This window comes from Antechinus flavipes, chromosome 1 (assembly GCF_016432865.1).
Source record: "Antechinus flavipes isolate AdamAnt ecotype Samford, QLD, Australia chromosome 1, AdamAnt_v2, whole genome shotgun sequence".
NCBI lineage: Eukaryota > Metazoa > Chordata > Mammalia > Dasyuromorphia > Dasyuridae > Antechinus > Antechinus flavipes.
Window position 1 is genome coordinate 398,071,493 of NC_067398.1, and position 19,615 is coordinate 398,091,107.

Consider the following 19,615-nt stretch of genomic DNA (forward strand, 5'->3'; position numbering starts at 1 on the left):
CATTTCTTCCTAATGATGGCCTCCTACTTCTTTAGGTTCCAAGTCAAATGGCATCTCTTAGATACTATTAAGTGATCCTCTCCTTGAATCTCTCAGGTACTTCTCCTTGCCCTCTTTTATGTAATTAATATTATACAAAATTTGTACTTTTTTGTATATATCATATCCTCCCTATCAGATTATACTTCATTTTTGAAAGGGGCCTATTATGTTTTTCATCTTTTTATCTTCAGTATTTTGATGATAGGAAATGTTTAATAACTGTTTTGTTTAACGGAACAAACATAACCCATATTATCAAGAACATGAAGGATCTACAATGTCACTTGCACAAGGAAACACCTCTTTTTTTGTGGATGGTTCTCAAGAAAAAGAAGGTGATATACCTCTCAGATTGCCTAAGATGACAGGAAAAGATAATGATGAATGTTGGAAGGATGTGAGAAAACAGACACTGATTTATTGTTGGCGAAGTTGTGAACTGATCCAACCATTCTGGAGAGTAATTTGGAACTATGCCCAAAATGTTATCAAACTGTATATACCCAACAGTGTCTCCACTTGGCCTGTATCCCAAAGAGATCATAAAAAAGGGAAAAGGACCTACATGTGCAAAAAATGTTTGTAGCAGCCCTTTTTAACTTTGATAAGGTCATTATTTAATAAATATTTATAAATTAAAATGGGTTTTGGCGTACTTGTGTAAGAAGATGTAGCAAATTTATAAATTTGGTATATTGTATTTACAGAATTTAATATATAAGAGGTAGGCCATTCCCTCCCCATTTGAAGGACTTCACTCCAATATTCCCTCAAACAGAAAACAAGAGGAAAGAAAATAAAAACTCATAAAAATCACAAAATGTGAGTTTGATGATATAATTCATCATGTATCTAAACAAGAATCTTTTCTATAACTGTGTTCCAAAATTGGTCATTCCATTTGAAGAATATTAAATATTTCCACTTAATAATGTACAATGTATAAAAATCTACTATTTCTGAATATGTTTTCCTCCCTTACATTTAAATCCACATTTGAAAATCACATTCACTTCTCCTTAATTCTGCTGTCTAGGGCAAAACGTCATCATAAATGTAATGATAATATCTAACATTCTATAACATATTTAGCACAGTAATGTTATCTCACTTCATCCTTAAAACCTGTCTGTGAGACAGGTACTATTATTATCCTTACTTTAGAGATGATGAAACTGAGGATGAGAGAACATAAGGGGCTTCTCCCGTCATACAGCTAGCAATTGCATAAGGCAGGGTTTGAACTCTGGTGTTCTTTGCCTCCTAAAGCAGCACTCTTACCTATTGTACTACCCAGCTGCAGAACAAGCCTGATTCCTGTTCCATGTGCCAGTTCTTTATGTGCCGACAGTTATCTTGTTTCCCTTGGCTCTAAGGGATTCTAAGCATTTATTTGATTCATATTTTGCGTAAAACATTGTTTTGCAATATTCACTGAAGATAATTTTGAAGAAAACTTATTTGACTATTGATGCATATAAGACCAATAAATCATATTTGGCATAGAATATATATTTTGACTGATCATGCACAGGGTTTTTTTTTTTTATTAAAAATCACTTTAGAAAGAAGCACAGCTTTATATTATTTAGAAACCTGTCAAAGTAAGATATTTAAACAAAAAAGGGGGAGTATTTATTGTGTAAGATAATCTGAATTTAAACTCAAAATAATTTAAGGAATCTACTTTAAGGGATTAATTTTTATGAGTCTCCTATAAATATTCAAGAACATACTCTATGTGAAGTGATTATGATGTGTTATCTTTCTATTATATTAGACTGAAAAACAACAGTTTTATATGAAACCAAATATACATAAATTAAAATGCCTATGAGTACAAGAATGGAGGCAAGATGGTATTCAATACTTCCAGTGTTTCAAGGTCATACCAATCTGTCCAAAACAATACATTTTCTGGTTCCCAGTTTTTTTCCCCATATCTCTGTAAAACCAAGATAAATTACTACTATTACTATTACTGGTACTGCTAGCTAACATTTATACAACTGCTATTATGTTCCAGCACAGTGTGCTGTGCACAAGTATGATTTCATTTCATTTTCACAATAATCCTAGGAGGTAGGTGATATTATTATCCCCATTTTACAGATGAAGAAACTGAAGCAAAAAAAAAAAAATAATACAACAACAACAGTTGAATAACATGTCCAGTCAAAGGGATGGATTTAAATTCAGGATTTCTTGACTCCAGGACCAATGCTCTACCAAAGCCAATATTATACAATACAATGCAAAAGATTTCCCTAATGACTATGTGTGTGCATGTACGTGTATGTACATGGACGTGAATGTTTATTTATGTGTATATTAACTCCCTGAGGACAGGGACTTTTAATTGTTTATTTCTGTTTTGGTTTTGCATCACCACTTTATTCAGTTTCTAACATATAGTACATTGACTATTAATTTTTGTGACAAAGACAAAAACAGACAGAACAGAGAGGGACAGAGAGAAAGGGGTAAAGAGAGAGGGGCGGGGGAAGAGAGAGAAAGAGACAGACAGACAGAGAGATAGAGAGAGAGAGAAAAAGAGAGAGAAAGAGAAAGAGAGAGAGAGAGAGAGAGAGAGAGAGAGAGAGAGAGAGAGAGAGAGAGAGAGGAGACAGAGACAGAAAAAGAGAATAAAGAAATAGAGAGACACATACAGAGAATGATATAATACTGTAAGAGAAAGATGTCTTTCATTACTTTCATTAAGTACTAGGAAATATGTGAATGAAAATTAAAAATGTCTAAGAACTAGAAAGATGGTGGTGGAAAATACATTTTTCAACAATACTATTATAATCATCAAACACTCAATAACTTTGCCCTCCAATTTTCTATTGACTTGGTTATTCATAGGCTAGAATGGTGATTTGATTTTGCCAAAAAGGAGATCAATTTCAAGGATAAAATGAATTAGTCATGATGAAATCTTTTAGTTCACTTTTATGGAAAGCATTCAGGATCCTCCTAGGAGATATTTTGGCTTTATTGGAGTGGATAGCATGCAAAAAAAAAAAAAAATCATTGTCTCATTGTCTCTGGTATTTATATTGTTTATTTGAGAGCTGATTTTAAGGGCTTTTCTAAGTAAGTATACAGACAAAAAATTTAATTTTTAGCTGCACTGTGAAAAATGTAAAACTACCAAGGGAAAAGTCACTTCAAAGTTTCTGTCCCAAAATTCACTGGAGAGGAAAAGAGGTAAACAGATGTCCCACCAGATTCTATTTCAACACTCCCATTCTATTGATTGCCTTGCTATATACAAAACTGAACATATTGGCTCAAATCATTCTGTGATCAAGACTGCACCCAGTTACCCCTATAAATTCTCTATGGTTGGAGAAAATAAAATAATAAGGAAATTCTGGAATTGATAAATGTAAGTCAGCCAGTTAGCAATAGCCTGGTGAGGTGTTGGCAACCTGTGAGATTGATGTGTCAGGAAAAAAGTTCTTTTTCCCATTTGTGTCCCAAATAAAGCAATGAAAATTCCCAATTAGCCTCTAGTGACTCATAGAAAGTCCTAAAGTGGAGCCTCAAATAAGTATTAAATGAAAAATTTTAATTTAATGCAATGTATGTCTGTTGAGACAAAACCATCACCTGGGGAAAATATAGATAACACTTAAAGAAGAAAAATAATCTTACCCCTTCTTCTTCATGAACTCCTCCTCAACTATTTTCCAAGGAAAAATAGCCAGACATTGACTAAGCCACTTTGATAATTGGCTTATATAGTGTGGATCCATCTGCATGAGTGGGTTGTATTTTTATAAGTTTGATGTGAATATTGAATCACAAAATTAAATTACTTTAAAATGTTCATTATGAAACAAATATGAATCATTACATATGTAGCACCTTCACTTCATTCTCAAATTTCTGTACTAAGCAGACAAGAAATGAGAAGAGGATGGCTAGGTTTGGGCTGTTTAAAAAGAATATGAAGAAATCAAGGAGATAAAGGAGAAAATGATGAGGCTGAAGGATTTTTTCCCAAAGGCATGAAATTGGGGGTATGAGGTAATGTTGCCATGATTTCCATAAGTCTTCCTCAAACCACCAGAAAGTCATTCCTTGCAGGGACCCACATCTACTACTAACCTAGTAAAACAGAATAGCTAAATTGCTGGGCCTACAGCTTATGAGTCAGTATCTGAAACTAGATGTTCAATGTCTTTCTTTGAAGAGGAACCTGAGACAATTGAGTCATGCTGAATTATGAATTCCCCTCAACTGATTTGTTGTTGATCTCTCTAGAGGTCATGAATAGCACTGGAAAATGTTTATTTGCTTTACTTAACAAAGAGAATGTGTCAACATTTCAACCACATCTGGAACTTGCTGGGTTCTCTGACTATAAATAAAAACATTATTCATATATTTAGGGTTCCTTGAAAAATAGGATAGTGGGGAAGAGGGGAAAGTTTTCCAAAAGATCAGAGCCCTGATTCAGATTGAATTGACCTACACATGTACTCCCCATCTTCTCTTCCCCTCTCCCCACTGCCTGAATCAACAAGATAGCTATTTTAAAAAAAAATGAAGATTGAAGGAGCTCTATGAAAACCATGGAGAGAGTAAACTCTGATGTTTGATGGAGAACACAGTCATCAGGGTGAAAGAATGTCAAAGTGTCAACACCTTATCATTAAAAAGGATCTAGTAAGTAGGAAGAATGTTTTCTGACAGTTTAAATATGTACTTAAGAACAAGGATAGGCAAGTCTACATAATTTTAAAATACTTTCATGTATTGTGGGAGAAGTTGTAATAAATCAAAGAAAATATCTTGCAATAGACGGAAGAATTAGTATCAAAGGAATAGTAGCACTTTTATCCATTATTTTTAAAATATTTAAAGATATTTGACCTTACAAGATTAGGAATTATTAAGCAAAAGTTCTACTAAGAGATTTATGATTTACTGAACTCTGAACCACAATTATGGGGATGTATGTGTATATATATGTGTGTGTAAAATATAAACTATATATTTATAATGTCACATTATTATATCATCTTATTATATTAATTAAATATCTTAGTTAAATTAATATAATACAATAAATTATCATTTATAATGATGTGTAATGAAAATAAAAATATGCTTCAGTTAGTTAGCCTAAAAAGTCTAAATTGTGGGGATTGAGATGAATTGACTAAAAAGAGGAAGTCTGAACTACACAATTCCTCAACAGATATTTAAAAGAATATAGAATTAGAGGCCAATTTAGAAGGGAGTGAGTAGGCTATTTTATTGTTAAAACAGCAGGTTGATACTGATGGAAATTTAGAATGAAAGGATGTGGATGGTAAAACTTGCAAAAGATTTCCAGATAGTTCAGTCAATCAACAAGATTTGCTAAGTCATCATTAGATACTAGACAAGGTGCTAAGTGGTAGAAATATAAAGAAAGGTAATGTATCGCCCCTCAGGGAGTTTACATTCTAGTAGGGAGATAAGCACAAAATGTAAGTAATTACATATATACAAAGTATCTAAGAATGATGACTAAGAAGATAATAGTGCCCTGGAAAGTAATAGGAAAGTCAAGACAAAATTATATAGAATTGTGTGGAGTGGAATGGGGATAATGCATTTTGTTTGGAACACCGGGAGAGTGAAATGCTCCAGGAATATCCACTATTATATTATCAAAAGGCAACTATTGCTTTTGGTCTGGAGTTCAGGAGAGCGATAAGGGCTAAATACATAGATTTGGGAATTATCTCATAGACATAATAATTGAACACATAGGAACATATGATATAACCAAGTAATTTAGAATATAGGAAAGAGGAAAGAAAATACAGGACATAGTGAACTTGACATAGATGAAGACCCAGCAAAGGAGAATGATAAGGAGTTGTCATATTCATAGGAGAGAAAACAGGACAGATACTGGATTACAAAATATTAAAATAGGGAGAATATCCACTAGGAAAAGTGATCCTATGGTGCATGTAGGTCAGTAAGGATGAATATTGAGAAGAGGCCATGAGATTTCACAATTAAGAGAATGTTTGTACTTGGAAAGGATAATTTCAGTTGAATGATGAGATGAGAGTTTTAAAGAATAGAAAGGAAAACAGAAAGCATCTATTGTAGATAGTTTTCTCAAGAAGTTTTGCCCATAAAAGGAGTAATAAAATAAAATAATAACTATGAATGGTAGATCAAGTTATTTTAAAGAAGTTATTAAAAACAAATCTAATTTATTCATAGGCAGCAAAAAAGGAATTGGTAGAGGGAGTTTGAAGATTACAGAGAGAGAATAATGGTGGAGGCAGTTTTCTGGAGAAGATGAGAAGGAATATTTCAAGGGTACTTGTAAAGACTTTTGTCTTGGAAAGAAAAGTTATCTCTATTTGATAAAAGAATAAAGGGCAGAGTTAGAGAAGAAACTTGGGGGAATCTGAATAAAGTGAGCTGAGGAAAAGAGGAGGAGTTCTCTGTGAATATCCTTAATTTTTTCAATCATACACAAGGTTAGGATCTTAATAATTGAGAGCATGATGGAGGTAATGCCAGGAGAAATTCAAGAGATTAGATTAATCTCTATGACTAACAAAGAGGGTTTAACTCTGAACAGTAGCTAGCAAAGCATCATGAACAAATTGTTAAAAATTAAATAGAAAAATGTAAGATATCTGAATTGAAGTGATGAGAATAAAAGAATGCAAGATATTTTTTCAATATCTCACTTTCCTCATATCTAAAATGAGGCAGTTTAGAATTATTGACCTCTAAGTTTTCCTCAAATATTTTTGCACTGTCATGATAAATAAGATGTCTATTAAGTCTCAGACATATTTCTAGAATACACATGATCTTAATGACAGGAGGAGTAACTAGATCTAAAGTTAACGCAGGAACTATCTCAGCTGTGCAAAGTTTACTATTAGTGGTTGAGCAATAAAGATCAGATGACACTAAAAGGGATCATCAGCTATATTGAATTCAGTGAAGCCCAAATGCATAAAATCATACAAAAGAACTCAATCATGAGTAGAACATTAATATTATTTCAAGAAAAGTTTTTTAAACCAACTTATGAAATTTGATTCATAAAGGATCAAGCAGGATATCAATTTTAGACACAGCAATAGCCTCCAAAGATATGCAAATAAAAGTTACTATCCTCCATTTTTAGTTATTCTGTTTTTCATAGTCAACCAAAAGCAGCACAAAAGACTTCTGGACAATGATTGCAATATTGTTTACTTGAAATTGCAGTTCAATATTCTCATTCTCTTGTCTAAAAACCAGATGCTGTTTGTTGGAGGATTTGTAATTTATCCACAAGAGAACGGCATCATTACCTCAGATAAGATTTTCCTGTTATTTTGTGTTGTAATTTTAAATAATAATGGCATTCAGTGAAAGGAATGCAAAATACCAAGATAGACAGTTGAATAGTAGCTTCACAAAGTTTTCTAAATGCTTTTTTATTTGGAAAGTAAATTTCAGGTATTTATAGAAATTTAGGTCTATAAGCTTTGATTGTGGGTTTTTTTTTTAAGTATGTGTTCAAATCAATGCAAAAATATACCTGAGATGAACAAATAATAGTAAGCCATTATATGTATATAGAAAACACACATTTGTATATGTGTACTTAGAATGTTGATATATGGGGGTATGTGTAGTTATATAGGATGTACCAATAGTCTTAGTACAGTTATAAGTTATTAAAGGTTAAAATTTACAGACTGACTTTAAAATTATGCTTAAGCTATTAAAACTTAAAATTATATTCTTTTGGGACAACTTATATCAATATAGATTGTTACTGTAGCTGCATCTTGTCTCATTAGAATCCTCTCATATGACAGGATCTATTTTGGCTGCTCAGAATTAGATACCCACCTCCACTAATGAAAACAGTAGATAAATATAAATGTGAATAAGTGTATGTATATATATTTATATAAATACACATACTATACATATGTGAATAAATATATGTATGTATATAAATGAGAGAGACAGACAGACAGATACAGACACAGAGACAGACGCAGAGAAAGAGATGCATTTTGGGTCCTGCTTTGCAAATTCTAGTCTTCAAGAGTTATCTTAGATACTAAGCATTAACTAATTTGCCCACAGTCACATAAACAGTATGCTTCAAAACTAAGACTTGAATCCAGTTCTTCTTAACTTAAAGATCAACATGCTCTACTAAGTTACACAGCCTCTCATTTATAGAGATATAAATACTTCTGCATCTATCTAGTTTTCAAGCTGGTATTATACTATATTTCTCTTTTATTGTCCTGACTCAATTTCCCTAATTATCCCAACTCAGTTTCCGTAAATCATCCTGCCTCGGTTTCCCAACTTGTTCTGCCTCAGTTTATAACTGTTCTGCTCAATCCTGCAAAACCACCCCTCCCTCTTTATCAGAATATTTGATAAGGATAAAAGATCTTATGTTTTAGAATATAAAATGCCTCTCCCCATCCCAAACTATCAGAATATGAGATACCGTCTTATCAAGATGCCTCTCTCTATCTTCAGTGGCTTGCCTCACCGTGTCAGAGTCCCATTCCTGCTCTCAGCACCCTGACTCCACCCTGCCTCGATCTACCCCCTGAGTCTGAGCCATGTGTATATAGGTCACTGAGAACTCATACTGTTTGCTGGATTCTTGGAGACGATAGTCTCATTGAGCCCTGGGACCAAACCATGGATCCATTTGGTCCCAGTAAATCTCTCCCTTTTAAATAAATTATTAAATACTCTCTAATCTCCAGCTTGCCTCAGTTTCTCTGGCATTACACTAGTTCCAAATCTTGGCATCTACACTTGTACTTTAAGGCATAAATTTTTTCCAGTGGAAAAATATTTTCCAGGTCTAGAAAAAAGATTTTTTTTTCTTTTTATTGTTGTTCAATCATTTTTAGTTGTGGCCGATTCTTCATTACCTATTTGGGATTTTCTTGGCAAAAATACTGAGGTGTATTCTCCATCTCATTTTACAAATGAGGAAATGGAAGCAGAGTTAAATGACTGCCTAAGGTCACACAGCTAGTAAATCTCTGAGGCCACATTTGAACTCAAGAACATGAGTCCTCCTGACTTCAATTCTGGCAATTTATTTACTGTGTCCTGTAGCTGCTCCATTCTCCCCGCAAACCCCCCCCCCCCACTTTTATTTTCATTAAAATTATGTATTTGCCTTTAATCATAGAAATATTTTTCAATATCTTAAAACAGAAACCAGAACTTAAAGTTTTTTTTTTTGCTCTCAACTTACCCTGTTAAAATTAATCTAAATTTACTGACTGTTAGCCAGTACCAGTACCATGAATTTATTAACACCATGTTTGTTCATACAATGAATAGATATAAAGGAGGTAGGAATATCTGTTCAAATAGGGTATTTGATTCTGAAACTGATATTTTTCAAATTTACTTCTCTAGTCTTAATTTCTCAGTTGATTTTCAGTATTATTGGCAATTAGGTGTTATAGAATACCAGTTCAGGAATCAGAAAAACTCTTAATGAGTTCAAATCTAACCTGAGACACTTACTAGCTAAATGATCTTGGAAAGTCACAGTTTCTTCATTTGTAAAGTGAGCTGGAGAAAGAAATGGTAAACCACTCCAGTATCTTTGGCACGAAAACCCCAAATGAGATCATAAAGATTTGGACACAAATGTAAAACAATAACAAAATCACTTCTACAATTGCCTACTGGACATCTGAAAGTAAATGTTCTGTAAATATATTTGACATGCCAAAAATTGAAAATACTTTGCTTTTTGCTGCTCCAAATCATTATTGATCAAAGAAATGCAAATTAAGACAACTCTGAGATACCATGACATACCTCTTAGATTGGCTAGGATGACAGGAAAAGATAATGCACAATGTTGGAGGGGATGTGGGAAAACTGGGACACTAACACATTTTTGGTGGGATTGTGAATGCATCCAACCATTCTGGAGAGCAATTTGGAACTATGCTCAAAAAGTTATCAAACTGTGCTTACCCTTTGATCCAGCAGTGTTTCTTTTCTTTCTTTTTTTTTTTTTTAAATAACTTTTTATTGATAGAATCCATGCCAGGGTAATTTTTTACAGCATTATCCCTTGCACTCACTTCTGTTCCGATTTTTCCCCTTCCTCCCTCCACCCCCTCCCCCAGCAATCCTTTACATGTTGAATAGGTTACAGTATATCCTAGATACAATATATGTGTGTAGAACCAAACAGTTTTCTTGTTGCACAGGGAGAATTGAATTCAGAAGGTATAAATAACCCAGAAAGAAAAACAAAAATGCAAGTAGTTTATATTCATTTCCCAGTATTCTTTCTTTGGGTGTAGCTGCTTCTGTCCATCCTTGATCAATTGAAACTGAATTAGCTCTCTTTAACAAAGAGATCCACTTCCATCAGAATACATCCTCAAACAGTATCGTTGTTGAGGTATATAATGATCTCCTGATTCTGCTCATTTCACTTAGCATCAGTTCATGTAAGTCTCGCCAGTCCTCTTTGTGTTCATCGTGCTGGTCGTTCCTTACAGAACAATAATATTCCCAGCAGTGTTTCTACTGGGCTTATATCCCAAAGAGACCTGTATGTGCAAGAATGTTTGTGGCAGCCCTTTTCATAGTAGCTAGAAACTAGAAATTGAATGGAAGCCCATCACTTGGACAATGGCTGAATAAGTTGTGGTATATGAATGTTATGGAATATTATTGTTCTGTAAGAAATGACCAGCAGGTTGATTTCAGAAAGGCTAGGAGAGACTTACATGAACTGATGCTGGGTGAAATGAGCTCCTTATATACTTCAACAACAATACTATATGATGATCAATCCTGATGGATGTGGTTCTCTTCAACAATGAGATGAAGCAAATCAGTTCCAATTGTTCAATAATGAAGAGAACCAGCTACACCCAGCAAAAGAACTATGGGAAATGAGTGTGGATCACAACATAGCATTTCGACTCCTTCTGTTTTTGTCTGCTTATATTTTTGTTTTCCTTCTCAGGTTATTTTTACCTTATTTCTAAATCCAGTTTTTCTTGTGCAGCAAGATAACTTTATAAATATGTATAAATATTTACATGTATTGATCTAAAGGAGGGAGTGGGGGTAAAGATGGGAAAAGTTGGAACAGAAGATTTTGCAAGGGTCGATGCCGAAAAATTACCCAAGCATATATCTTGTAAATAAAAAGCTATAATAAAAAGAAAATGTTTTGTTTTAAATACCTATTAACTGTTTTTTAACATGTCAGGCACTGTGCTGATAAGAAAGACAAAAGACAGTGCCTCTTTTTCAAGGAGGCAACAATTTAATGGGGACAGACAACATAAAAAGAAGTTGAAAGATATGTCAAAAGTTCTGCAGTCATGTAGGAAACAATGAAATAGATCCCTAATTAAGTGCTGAAAATGGGAGAGTACCATCATCTAGGCAACCAACTAGAGGTTATGTTGAATTGTTCATTTGCTTTCACCCTACCTAATCCCATTATCCAATTTGTTGCCAAGACCTGTCAATCATACCTTCATAAGTTCTCTTATATATGACCTCTTCTCTCCTCTGACATAGCCAGCCTCCTGGTCTAGATCTTTATCACCTTACCCCTGGACTACTATAATAACTTGCTGGTTGACCTGTTAGCTACTAGTTTTCCCCACTTCTATCTTCCATTCTGCCACCAAAGGAATTTTCTAAAAGGATAGGTCTGAATATATGCCACTTGGTCAATAAACTCCAGTGGCTCCCTGTCACTAATAGGATCAAATATAGGATCTTCTCCTTAACATTCAAAAGCACTTACTATTTGCATACACATCAAAACCCCACCCTCAACTTTTCTAGCTTCTTACAGTTTACCTACCTCTCCATATTCTATAAAACAGTAAAACTGGTCTCCTTGCTACTTTTTGAACAAGATACTGCCTCTTTCAAATCCTTCCAAATTCCTTCAAATCTCAAATAAAATTTTACTGCTCATGGGAAGGTTTTCCCAATTTTCCTTAATTCTGGTTTCATTCCTCTGCTAAATTATTCCCTGCTTATCCTGTATATATCTTGTACCTGGTTGTTTTGCATTTAGTCTCCTTCACTGGATTGTGAAATCTTAAAGAACAAGGAATGTTTGTCTTTGGTCTTTTTTTTTTTTTTTTTTTTTTTTTTTTTGTACTCTTGGGTTTAGTACAGTGTCTTGAAGATGCCAGGTGTTTAATAAATGTTTATTGAATGTATGAATGAAGCAGGAAGATTGGAGTTTGAATCTAGTGCCTGATTTGCTAATTTTACCATCTTCCACTCTCAGGTGATTTAAATAATACCTAGAGAATTAGCTCATAGGACAGTGAGCTTTTGCAGTAGATAGGATACTAGCTCTGGAGTCAAGAAAATGGATTTTCCATAATTCTAAACTAGCCTCAGACATTTATCAGGCATGTAACGTTGGGCTAATCATTTAGCCTTGTTTGCCTCAGTTCCTCATCTGTAAAATGAGCTAGAGAGGGAAATAGCAAACTATTTCAGTATATGTGCTAAGAATATGCCAAATGAATTCACAAAATATTGTGCATGACAGACACAGAAGTTGTTGAGCTCAGATGAGAAAATGCCTGTAAAGTGTTTTGCAAACCTAAAGTATAAAATGCGTCTGGCCACTATTTAAAACAGAATTAGTCATATGTAAAAAAAAAAAAGTTATCACTATACACATACATCATCAATATACTTCTATTGGTTTTTGACAACTAAAAGAGCAAATTTTTTAGAGGAAAAATGAATCAATTCAAGGAGTCCTGATCTTTTATGCTAAGTGAGATAAGTCAAGAAAAGGAGAAGGTCACAATGCACCAGAGAAGAAAAAATCTTTGGGTTATGGCAAATGTCAGAATAATCATCATCAACCTGTTTACAGCATTCATTCATCTTACACAAGCTTTGTAAGATGTGGAGTCTGGCAGCTCATAGATAAATTAGGACACTTTAGAAAGTTCACAAAGCATGTAAGAGTCAATACAAGAACATAGCAATTCAGGTTAGTAATCATAAAAATGTGATTCATCTTTTCCTCAAAACAGTTGGAAAAAAGTCTAAGAAAGAGTACTAGATCCATTCATTTTAGTCACCCATTCCCCCCTCAGAATCTATCTTTTAAAGAAACAAAGAGAGACAAAAGTTATTAAATTATGTCTCACATTCCCTCTTTAGTCAATATACTTGAATTTTAACAGATTGCTACCTCTTTCCTTTTTTCCTTTCTTGAAAATGAACCACTTAATGAATTCAGAGATTTCTGCTGACTGAACAAAGTATTAGGTTATGGCAGAAATTAATAAAGCTAAAAGTTTTGAATGGGATGCCTTCCCATGAGAAATGAGACAAATTTTGGAGTTCTATAAAAATACAGATATACATTAAGAATTTACAAAAAGTGAAATGGTATTAAGATTAAAAAGACTGAAGTTATTTATATTAGAGAAAACAAAAGAAAGGCTAAATAAAGAAAGACCAATATCAAGTGTACAATGATGAAAGTTGCCAATTTGTTTAGTTGTAATATTAAGTGCATTGATAAATAACAAACCAAAGGGGGGAAAAAAAAAAGAGAAAGCCCATAGGTTCCAGTTATCAACGTAATATCAAGATAAATATCTACAGAATAGTAACTATAAAATAGTCAAGAGTTATAATCCAACTTTTTGAGCAGTTTAACCATTAATTGAGATTATCATCAGATCAAGGACAAAAATTCACATTGCTGACTCTGCATTCACTACTGCCAGTCTCTCCTAATTCCCAGGCCCTCAGAGAAATCTCTGGTCACTGTCTTTTGCAGTGTTTAAACCAATTTTACCAAGCTTATCTCTGTCTGAGGTCTTCAGAGATCTCTGGCCATCGTTTTATAAGAAAAATGGTTTAGATACACAAAAGAGCACGAGAGAAGTTGTATACAACCTCAGAATCTTTATTCACGTGTCCACATTCTACCTTCTGACCTCCTGCACACTTTTAGTTCCTACTCCCAGCAGAGATCACAGTGAAAAAGGGTCAACTTTCTCGTCCTCACTGCTTAAAGACCCTAGTCTATGAGGTTACACGCACAGCCAATCAGAGAAGGAGATGCCTCCCATTAAGGATGCAATCTCAATATAGCCAGAGTTCCTGCCCACTAGGCAGTCTCTGTTTACGCACAGAAATCACTTCCAGGGGTTTCAGGCAAAGCCTGTTCATTTCCTGTTTGCATTGGGTATGACTCCTTTTCCTCTGGCCCTTACAATATGGACAAATACATAATTTTAAAATTATTGTTTTTGTCATCTCACGTGTTCTTAACCTCTTGCATAATTAACTGAAGCAGAAGAAATTATATTTCACATTAAGCCACATTCCCCCTCATAAACTATCTTTGAAAATACTTCTTTTAAAGATACAAAAAGAAACAAAAGCTATTAGATTGTCTCATGTATTTTAGTTTGTAGTATTACTATATTTAAATGTTAACAGATTGATATCTCTTTCCTTTTTTCATTTCTTTTAAAGCTAAAGTTATGTTTTTAAAGTTTCCTTTCCCTGAGTCATTTTCCTTGTTCTTGTTATCTTCTGCTAGTCATCTAAATAAGGTATATCATTTAAAATAATACTATCAAAATAAATATATGGCTCCGAGGTTTTAATCTTGAATAGCTATTCACTGTTCATCAGCTAATAAGAAAATTATAAATATATATATATATACACATATGTGTGTGTTCATATATATGTACATATATATGTTCAATGAAAGATGCGACTATTACTATTAGTTATACTTAAAAAAAAAACCAAAAATGTTGTTTACAACAGTAATAGTTATCATATGTTCATTGGACAACTGATATAGTCTTTCTGGAATAAAACAATAGAATTTTCCTCAAGTTATGTGTTATGTTGATTAATACAATGATCTTAGTCCACATGAATACCCTCCTAGTAATATGCAAGTTTAGATAAAAAGATATATATGCAAATGTGTGTGCATAGTTGTTTTATTATAGACAAGATCAAAGCCATGTAATTATGTAAGATTTTTAGCTAATTTTTGTGGTTTAAAGTGCCCTTTTTTGTACTTTGTTCTTCAGAAATTTTTTTTATAAAGCAGTAAAACAAATGAAAAGCTAATTATTTTTCCTCCACAATTCTAAAAATGTACCATCTCCCCCTTTATTTTACTTGATTTTTTCCCCAACACCAATAAGACCTTATCTTGGATCATTTTAAATAATAAAATGTGAAGATTCTAATTTGGCACCCCCTGGTTCAAGCAAGTCACAAATATAATCTTCCTCTGAATTGACATATGCAAAATGATGTGGAGTCTACATACATTGAATTCATTAATTTCACCAAAACAGATGCCTGTAACAAACCATGCCAGTTAGCTGCCTTTTTCAGGATCCAAATGAATGCTTCAGTCCCACTGCCAAGTGTGTAACAAGAAGATAAACACCACAATTTCCTATCAATGGCAACTCACTGCAGCAAGAGCGAAAAGAGCAGTTAGTACAATACCTAATGCTGCTCATGCTTCCAGTCTCTGATCCAAGTTTACATCTCTCCAGTTGGCTGGCTACAATCTGGCGTTCAGCCTCCAGTTCTCGAGTCAGTCTTTCAAACTGTAGTTCCTGAAATAAAATGACCAACATTCATTCCATGAGCTATGTGAAGAGGAGAATAGGAATTGTGGGATACATACAAAAGGAAGCAAGTATAAGTGAAGAAACAGGATACTTCTTGAGAACAATGTGAAAAGTTTAAAAAATCTCTTGGTTAATAAAACCAATTACTGAATGTGTGCCATTAACATATCACTTCAGGACAGGCAATACCATAAAGTACTCTGAAGTAATAAGCAACCTAGTCACATACATTTAAATTTGCTTAACACAACTTTACCCATTTGATGCCCCCAAACAAAATAAACTGGTTCATTAGTTCTCTTCACTTTATGGATTTGTAATACTACAAACAAGTTCAACCTTTCTATATAGGTTAAGATTAAATAGATAATATCTTATATCTTAAAAAATTAAAAAACCTAAACTCTTAAATATCAATTTGCCAATTATAAGATTAAACAGTTTCCAGCCATTCCTAAGTAAAAAAGATCATTTGAAAGGATTTGTTAAAAATTAATTCATTTTTTCTTTACTTCATAATGAATAATTAAAACAATATCTTCAAGGTCTCAACTGTTTCCAAGTATAAAACTAACATAACACTATTAGTCAGTGGCTTTATATTTTGATTTACTCCTTGTAGTTGAGATTTTCATATTTAGCTTTGAAATAATAATACCTTTTGTTTGATATTTCTCAGAGCAATAGAGGAACTAATTTTTCCAGAAAAACAAAATAAATGAACAAAAACACTCACTGTGCAATAAGGAGGTGAGCATTTGATATTAAGTTTTTTGAAAATAGTGTTCATGAAATGTCTATTTTTTTTTTATGTTAGGTATTTCACAAATGACAGAGAGAGAGAGAGAGAGAGAAAGAGAGAGAGAGAGAGAAAGAGAGAGAGAGAGAGAAAGTATGTACTAAGACTCTCAGTTTAATCAGCTAAAGGAATATACTTTTTCATGGGAAGTGAATCTACATTGATTCTCCAGGAGTATTTCAGGAAAGGACTTCATGATTGTAACAGACTCTTCAATATGATTCAACATATCCCTAGCTTTGTATTCAGTTTCTTTAACTAAATTCAACAAACATTTATTAAATGCAATTTTTGCAAAGGATTGTGTAGGTGCTAAGGAAAACACAAAGATGAGTTAAACACCATTCCCACCAAAAGCTTATTATTTTTTATAACAGATAAGATGCAAATAACTATAAGATTATATACATATATACATACAATAACTACAAAAATGGCTTTGCAAAATTGGAGGATAGAAAGATCATTTCTAAATGAAAAAAATGAGACAATGGAAAAAAGTAGTATCTTAATAGCTTGAAAAGTGATTAAGATTTTAAAAGGTTGAGATGGGAGGTAGAGCATGATAGCAAATTCCAAGGCATTAGGGAAAGCATAAACAAAAACATGAAAGTGAGAAATCAGAGTAAATATTCAAGAAAAGGTGAATTAAATAAGTACCATTTTGGGACAGGATAAAATACAAGGTGGGAACAAATAGAAGAAAAAAGTTTGGTCCAGAAATTAATTAAAAAAAAAAAACAACAATACTATTCAGTTTACTAACTGATTAGATTTATGCTATTTCTCCAAAATGCTGAGAATGTCTTCAACTAATTCATCCATTTCAGTGAAAAGCTACTAGTCAATTTGATTTTTAAAAAAGAAAGCTATTTAGCATCATACAAATAATGCAACCAGTTCTTGTTTGAATTCTTCATTTTGTAAATAAATGTTTTGGTATTACTTTGGTGTAGATTACTGGTTCATTTTCTTCAGTGCTGATAACAAACAATCCAGATGAGAAATAGTAGTCTTGTAGTTATTAAAATAAATTTTGCCTCCTAATCTACTTTATTCATTTAAATAGCAGGCCCTCTTTTTAACTTTTATGGATAATAAAATTTTTACTAATATAGAGAGATAAAAGAATAGATAGAAATTAAGCAAAAGCTAAATTACAAGAATTATTGGTAACATTCTGCTGATTTGCCTATTGTGCCAAGTCCCATATAAAGTAAAATGCACATGAATTTTATTTCCTAAGAGCTAACATTTTAATATAGAAAATAATAATTGCAAATGTAGTAGTAGTAGTAGTAGTAGTAATTCAGATGTCACCAAAAGAATGGTAAAATATAGTCACAGGCACTCTTATTTTGCGACACAGATTGATTATCTGAAAAAAATTAGAAATGAGCACATTTGAATTTTATACATATATATATATATATATATATATATATATATATATATATATACATAATTATCCACATATGCATATATAAATATACACACAATTTAGAATTGGTCTGGAATGATAGGTAGAATTCTATGCTTAGTTAGGAAAATCTGAATTTGAATTGTCCCCAGCACCAACTAGGTGGGTAGTGCTAGATATTCAGTAAACTGTGGTCTTTAAGCAGTTTCCTATGATCTCTTTTCTAAGTCAGATTTATTAGTAATGTACTTTGAAGGAAGTAGAGAAATCCACAAAAAGAAATCAGAAACCCACTGCATATTTGGCTGAAATATGTCGTCATGTTTTCAGTAAAATAATATATTGGGCCTATGTTATTTTATTGATATAGGAGGGGACACTAATCTGATTTGTAACTGAACAATTTCAGAGTTGCCCTGAGACAACTTACTTTAAGTAAGATGGAACCTAAGTCTCCTAAATCAGCTCTCTGTCCATTATGTTGTTTCCTCTCATTTAAGCAGAATTTAGTAATTATAGATATGTAGCAAATTTGAGAACTAAAGAGGCATCAGAAATGAATATATTTCCCCTTGTTTCAACATAGGCCTTTTTGTTTGCCTTATAACTGGAATCCAGCTCTTACTTACTACCAGTACTGATGCACCTGCACATGTGACTTCTGAAACTGAACTCACTCTTCAAGACCCAGCAGAGATGCTTCCTTGATTTCCTCAGAAGGAAATGATTACTCATTCCTGCAACAGATCTCTTAAATATCTTGATATTTATTTATCGATATGTATTTAGATTTATGAATATGTTTTATAAATCTTGGAGGGCAGAAACTGTTTCTTATTTATACTTTAATGATTTATATTTATCCTATAATGGTTGTTGTAGGTTCTCCATACATGTTTATTGAATTAAATTGAATTATTGAGATTTTTATCCAGCCATACATGAAAATACACTTAATTACCATGGAAGGTAAGTATACACACACACATACAATCACACACATGCTTATACATCGTTCTATCTCGGAAATGTGATTATCAGAGATAAACTAAAACTATTATTGGGTTGAGATAGGATCTAAGATTTCCCATTGCCATAGGGCATTTCCAATGAAAAACCTGCATCTGCCAATGAAAATCAGTACTTGTTCTTCAACACAAAGAAATGTCTGGGGCACTGGGAGGTTAATATCCTGCCAAATATCAAAGGTAGGTCTTCCAGATTTCAAGGACAGCTTTCTATTTATGTACTATTATTCAATCTTTGAAAAAATATAAAATTTTGTCCTTTTGTCTGATTACAAACCCTGCAACATTTTGGTAAAGAACTCTCCTGATTTGCTATTTTCATAACCTGTAGTCAATATTTTTAAAGACTACATTTGAGATAACAGATAATATTTCTTATCAGATTACAATGTACACTCTTTAAACTTTGGTAGGATAGCATAAGATTGCAAAAATACAATTATTCCTCAGTGCTACAAAAGTTATCAGAATAAGACTTAAGTCTAACATGATTAAGTGACGGGCCATATAAATGTGATTTTTGGAGCATAAACAGGTTATCATTATTAATTAATTTTTCTTTACCTGTAACATTGCTATCTAGAACACAAGAATAAGAAAGTATTAAAATTATATAATTAATCAAATTTTATTA

At 32.9% G+C, this 19,615-nt stretch overlaps 1 protein-coding gene across 4 annotated transcripts in view; it reads right to left on the reverse strand.

The window, feature by feature from the left end:
- Positions 1-19,615, reverse strand: part of CTNND2 (catenin delta 2) — a 1,133,181-nt gene that overhangs the window by 672,405 nt on the left and 441,161 nt on the right. For all 4 annotated transcript variants that reach the window (XM_051969857.1, XM_051969856.1, XM_051969854.1 and 1 more), the window contains one exon: positions 15,607-15,719. In XM_051969857.1, coding sequence (XP_051825817.1) covers positions 15,607-15,719 — 113 coding nt within the window. The remainder of the gene's footprint in view (positions 1-15,606; positions 15,720-19,615) is intronic.